General features: G+C 51.1%; 1 protein-coding gene across 2 annotated transcripts in view; it reads left to right on the top strand.

The window, feature by feature from the left end:
- Nucleotides 1-5,028: 5,028 nt before the first annotated feature.
- FCHSD2 (FCH and double SH3 domains 2) overlaps nucleotides 5,029-6,000 on the top strand; it is a 112,024-nt gene continuing 111,052 nt past the window's right edge. Inside the window, exon 1 of one of the 2 annotated variants that reach the window (XM_027660012.1) lies at nucleotides 5,029-5,273. In XM_027660012.1, coding sequence (XP_027515813.1) covers nucleotides 5,253-5,273 — 21 coding nt within the window. In that variant the 5' untranslated portion in view covers nucleotides 5,029-5,252. The remainder of the gene's footprint in view (nucleotides 5,274-6,000) is intronic. The other variant, XM_027660013.1, reaches the window with a different exon arrangement.

Here is a 6,000-nt window from a genome sequence, read left to right as displayed (position 1 = left end):
TCCTATCAGGAGAATAAAGAGGAACAATGATCCCATCAGGGGCACAATGATCCCATGAGGAGTCTGGATCCAACATGATCCCTTTGCCTGAGGATGGGAATCAAGTGAGCTCCGTTCCTTCAAGTTCCTCCCCGAATTTTGCTTTTCTGGCTCAATTCTTTTTCTAGGATGAGAGAAACGCTGCTGTTTTCAGCTGTGGGGTGCCACCAGCAGCTGGGATTTGGCTTTTGGGGTTTCCAGCCTGTTGGGGTTCCTTGAGCATTGTGTATCTCTCTGGAATTGGATTCTGTACCCTTTCATATTAAAAAAAAATAAAATTAAATGAAATAAAATAAAATAAGTAAAATAATTAAAATGCCAATAAGAAAATAATTATAAAGTTAAAAATAAATTATAAGTTAAATAACAAATAAAATAAGAAGATAAAATAAAATAAAATAAGTAGAATAAAGTAATTAAAATGTCAATAAAAAGAAAATAACAAAGTTAAAAATAAATTACAAGTTAAATAACAAATAAAATAAGAAGATAAAATATAATAAATGACTAATTAAAATATCAATGAAGTGAAAATAATAATAAAGTTTAAATTAATTATAATTTAAATAACAAATAAAATAATATAGAATAAAAAGATAAAATAAAATTAAATAATTAAAATCTCAATAAAAATAAAATAATAATAAAGTTAAAAATAAAGTATAAGTTAAATAAGAAATAAAGTAAGAAGATAAAATATAATAAAAACCCAAGTAAAATAAAGCAATCAAAATGTCAATAAAAATGTAATAATAAAGTTAGAAATAAATTATAAATAAGTTAAATAAGAAATAAATTAAGAAGATAATATATGATAAAAAGATTAAATAAAATAAGTAAAATGAAATAATTTAAATGTCAAAAGAATAATAAAGTTTAAAATAAAGTATGTTAAATAACAAATAAGAAAATATAATAAAATAAAATAAGTAGAATAAAGTAATTTAAATGTCAATTAAAATAATAATAAAGTCAGAAATAAATTTTACATAAGTTAAATAACAAATAAAATAAGAAAATATATAATAACATAAAATAAAATAAGTAAAATGAAATAATTTAAATGTCAATAAAAATAAAATAATAATAAAGTTAAAACAGTCTAAATACATTAAATAACAAATAAGAAGATAAAATATAACAGAGAAATAAAATAAAATACCAATAAAAATAATAAAGTAAGTGATAAATTAAATAACAAATAAAATAAGAAGATAAAATATAATAAAAAGATAAAATAAGTAAAATGAAAGAATTGAAATGCCAATAAAATAAAATAATAATAACGTGAAAAGTAAGTTATAAACTAACAAATAAGGAAATAAAATATAATAAAAAGATAAAAATAAGTGAAATAATGAGAACATCAATAAAATAAATAATAAATATAAAAATAAATACTGGATAAGTAAAAATTGACAGAAAATATAAAATAAAATAATTTTAAAAATTTTAAAAAAATTTAACAGCATGTGCAGCTTAAACTCAAACGATGCCCTGAAAACAAGGATTTGGATTAAATAATCAGCACTCAGACATTCATACCATTGACTTTTTGATCCTCTTCTTTATTTCCTGTCTTTTCCCCCCTCAATCATGATTATAAAGGGTTATAAATATGTGGGAAAGCTATGATTTCTCATCCCAGCTGGAAATTCTCCAGGACGCAGGTTGAACGAGCAGCATTGTGCGAGTCAGGGAATCCGTGGTCAGGTGTAGAAAATACAATTATCATGGAAGAAGACAAACAAATGGTGGGAAAACTGCTGCAGGATAATGGAGGAGGGGCTTGAAGGTCCCAAACCATTCCATGATTCCATGATTATCCCAAGGGTGGCCCTGCCTGTGGCAGGGGTTGGAATGAGAGACATAAATATATATCAAATTTAATATATTAACTGTACAAACTAGCTAATAAATATATTAAAGGTTACACTCAGTGCTTCTGTCTTCCCAAAGCACATTCCCAGTTATATGCAGGTGTGTAGGAAACGCTTTGGATGGACTTTCCAAGCACAGGGATGGTCTTGGTAGACCAACTTCAGGGCTCTGCAGGTCGTGCAGCCCAAATCAAGAGATGCAAGAGATTCTCCCAGAGTCTCCTGATGCACCACATCCCACTAATCATTCCAAGTTTCCTGGGGGGGAACGAGTTAGACTAATTAGCAGCACTAAGTAAACTAATAGCTGGAGGAGAAAGGAGAATTCAAGTTGCATTTGAGGTTTTGGTTTTTTTTTTTTAAAGATGGTTAAAGCATCTTTAAAGGCGAGGGGTCATTTTTCCGGGAGCTGGAGTAAAGCAGCTCATCAATAATAAAGGAGCAGCAGCAATGCTGGAGCACTTGGGAAAATGCAATTATGGGAATTGCCTGCAAACTACCCTGGTAATTTGCTCCAAGGAAGCAGCCAAATGCACTTTAATATTTCAGAGATTTCCTTGCGGCAGAGCTAAGAAGCAAAGCCCAGGAACTTCAGTTCTGGGGGAGGTTAACACCCCAAAAATCACATCGGATTGGGGGGTTTTGGTTCACACCCAGCAAAACGTGACACCAGTTGTGCCCCCTGGGCTGTGTCTGCTCTCTCAGGGCTTCATTTGATTTTCCTTTGGTTAAAATCGCCCTCCTGCAAAAGGTTCGTGTCCAGGTGCTCTGCTCCCAGTGTGCCCTGGGATGCATCAGGATACGGTTCCAGCGCTACGGGATCGCTGCACTGCTGTGCCCGGGCTCTGGGGGTGCCAGTCCCTCGTGGGATTGAACTCGAGCTGAATCCCAGCTCTTGCTTTGCCTGGGCAGCCCGGGAGTGCTGGAGGGAAGGTGATGGCACCCCCTGGGTGCCACGAGCTGTGTCCCGTATCCCAGTCCAGGGGTGTGATGCCGTGGTGGACTCATGCCTTGGAGCACTGCACTCCCCTGTGCACCTCCCTGTGACCCTGAGCACCCCCCAACACCCTCCCGGGCACCCCCTTCACACCCCGCACCCTCCTGGGCGCATCCTCGCACCCCCACGAGCACACTCGGTACCCGCTGTGCACCCTCACCTCCAAATCTCTCTGCACAGACCCTCGTGCACAACATCCCCCCCGCCATGCACACCCCCCCGCTTCCCTACACAGCCTAGACCCCCTTGTGCACCCCAGTGCCAGCCCCTGCACCCCCCTGGGCACCCCTTACACCCTCCTGTGCCCACCCCTGTGCAACTCCCTTCAACCCAGCACGCCCCCTTTGCGCTCCCTTGTGCGAACCCCTGCACCTCCCGTGCACCTACTTTGCACAACCCCTTGTGCCCCCCCTGTGCCCCCCACCCCGCATCCCCTGTGCCCACCCCGGCCCCAACTCGTGCCCCCTGTAGGGTTGCGTGGGGGGTGCACAAAGGGGGCACACAGGAAGGGGCACTTGGGGCGTGCACAGGGGGGTGCAGGGTTTGCACGGGCTGTGCACAGTGCCCACCGCCCTCTGCAAACTCCCGAGCACCCCCCTACATCCTACACCCACCTTGGGCACCCCCCGTGCACGGCCCTGAACCCTGTGAACCCCGTGAAAACCCCTTTGCACGCCCCTGCACCCCCATTGTGCACACCCGCCCAAAACCCTGCACCCCCCTCCTGTGCACACCCCTGCGCACCCCTTACACCCCCCCTGCACCCCCACTATCCACAAGCCCAAACACTCCCTGCACCCCCTTTGCGCACACCCTGTCACAGCCCATGCACTCCTTACACACCCCCTGCACCCCCCTCCTGTGCACGACCCTGCAGCCCCCGTTCCCACCCCTGCGCACCCCTTACACGCCCCCTGAACCCCCATTGTCCCCACCCCCTGCACCCCCATTGTGCACACCCCGTTCCCACCCCTGCACCCCCCTTACACAGCCCACCGATCACATCCCCTGCACACCCCTTACACAGCCCACCGATCACATCCCCTGCACATCCCCTACACACCCCCTGCACCCCCATTGTCCCCACCCCCTGCACCCCCATTGTGCGCACCCCGTTCCCACCCCTGCACACCCCTTACACAGCCCACCGATCACATCCCCTGCACATCCCCTACACACTCCCTGCACCCCCATTGTGCACACCCCCTGCACCCCCATTGTGCACACCCTATGCACGTCCCTGCAGCCCCAGTTCCCCGTTCCCCTGCAGTCCCTGCGCACCCCTTACACACCCCCCTGAGCACACCCCTGCACCCCCATTGTGCACACCCCGCGCAAAGCCCTGCACCCCCCGTTCCCACCCCTGCACAGCCCTTACACACCGCACCTTACACACAGCCCTTACACCCCCTGCACATCCCCTACACGCCCCCTACACCCCCCTTGTCCACAGCCCTGCACACCCCCGTACACCCCCCGCACCCCCTTGCACGCCCCGTTCCCCCCGTTCACACCCGTGCCCTGTGCCCACCCCTGCGCCCCCACCGAGCACCCCCAAACTCCCCCGTTCACCCCCAAATCCCCCCTTTACTCTCCCTTTACAGCCCCCCGTCCCCCCGCGCCCTCTGACGGCCCCCCCCCGTGTCATGTCCCCCGTGTCATGTCCCCCGTGTCATGTCCCCCGTGTCATGTCCCCGCCGCTGCCGCCCCCGCCTCGCCCCAGCCCATGGCGGCGGCCCTGGGCGGTGCAGTCCCGTCCCTGGGCGGTGAATCCCGGCCGGGGCGGTGCAGTCCCGTCCCTTGGCAGTGCAGTCCCTCCGTGGGCGGTGAATCCCGGCCGGGGCGGTGCAGTCCGGGCCGTGGGCGGTGCAGTCCCTGTTGTGGGCGGTGCAGTCCCCGCCGTGGGCGGTGCAGTCCAGTCCGTGTCCGCACGAGGGCGCTCCCGGCATTTATTTTCCCCCTCCCCCTTGCTTTTTTTCCCTATTCCCCCCCTTTTTCCCGAAGTCTCTCCCCTCCCTTCTCCCCCCCCCTGCGCCGCCGCCTCCCTTTCCCGTTCCGCGCTCCCCAGCGCCGCGACGCTGCTGCGCTGCCCGGGAGGAAGAGGCGGCCTCGCCTGCCCCCATCCCCCCCCCCCATCCCCGCCGCCACTATCCCGCTCCATCCCTCCCTCCTTCCCCTCCCTCCCGCCCGGCGGGACGCGCCCCGAACCGAGAGCGACACGGTCGCTGCCCGCTGCTCCTCCTCCTCCTCCTGCTCCTGCTCCTCCTCCTCCTGCAGCGGGGGCCGCATCCTGCTGCCGGGGGGAGGGAATTGATGTGGATACCCAGCGCAGCACCATGCAGCCGCCGCCGAGGAAGGTGGGACCCCCGCCCCGGGGAAGGGGGCCGCGCCTGATGCGGGTCTGGGGGGGATTTTTGGGAGGGGGAGAAAGAGCGGGATGGGGTGGGTTTGCGTTTTGAAGGCACGGGGGGGAGTGGGGAGAGGGGCTCCGGGTGGGCTGTTCGGCGGTGGGGGCTGGAGGCAGGTCGGCAGAGGGAGAGCCGAGCGCTGGGAGGGAATTTTTTGGGGGTGCGGGGGGGCAGTGGGGGGTGTGGGGTCTCGGGGAGGGTGGACCTGCAAGGTGGGTGATGGGGGAATGTCTGGGAGGGGGGGTTTGGGAGGTGGACATCGGGGTTGGGAAGTGGCTCTGGGTGTTGGAAGCTGGAGATGGAGGGCCAGGGGTGGTGGGGTGGGATGGGTTGGGAACGGGAAGGTGAGGTCTGGAGGCAGGACGGGGCAGGGATGGGGAAGGGCTGGGCAGGGTGGAGGTGCAGGGGGGCAACGCTTGGTTGGTGACCCCCATCTGAGCCACCCCCCGCATCGCCACGGAGGTTCTCCAAGGGAAGAAGAGCCGGGAAGGGCTGGGAGGGGGTCGGTGACTGCGGAGGGGGAGATGTTGTGTTGTACTGGTTGTGGGGTGGCACCGGCTGTGGTTTTGGGGTCTCGGCTGTGTCTGGGTGATGAGTTGGTGCCAACAGCGGTGGGCTGGGTGTCTTGGAGAAGAAGGTCACGTCCGGAGTTGGTGCAGGGATGCACACCGTGCCG

This window comes from Corapipo altera, unplaced genomic scaffold (assembly GCF_003945725.1).
Source record: "Corapipo altera isolate COAL_440 unplaced genomic scaffold, ASM394572v1 74, whole genome shotgun sequence".
Classification (NCBI taxonomy): Eukaryota; Metazoa; Chordata; class Aves; order Passeriformes; family Pipridae; genus Corapipo; species Corapipo altera.
The sequence above is the reverse complement of the archived record's forward strand: the minus strand, read 5'-3'. Positions and strand labels throughout refer to the sequence as shown.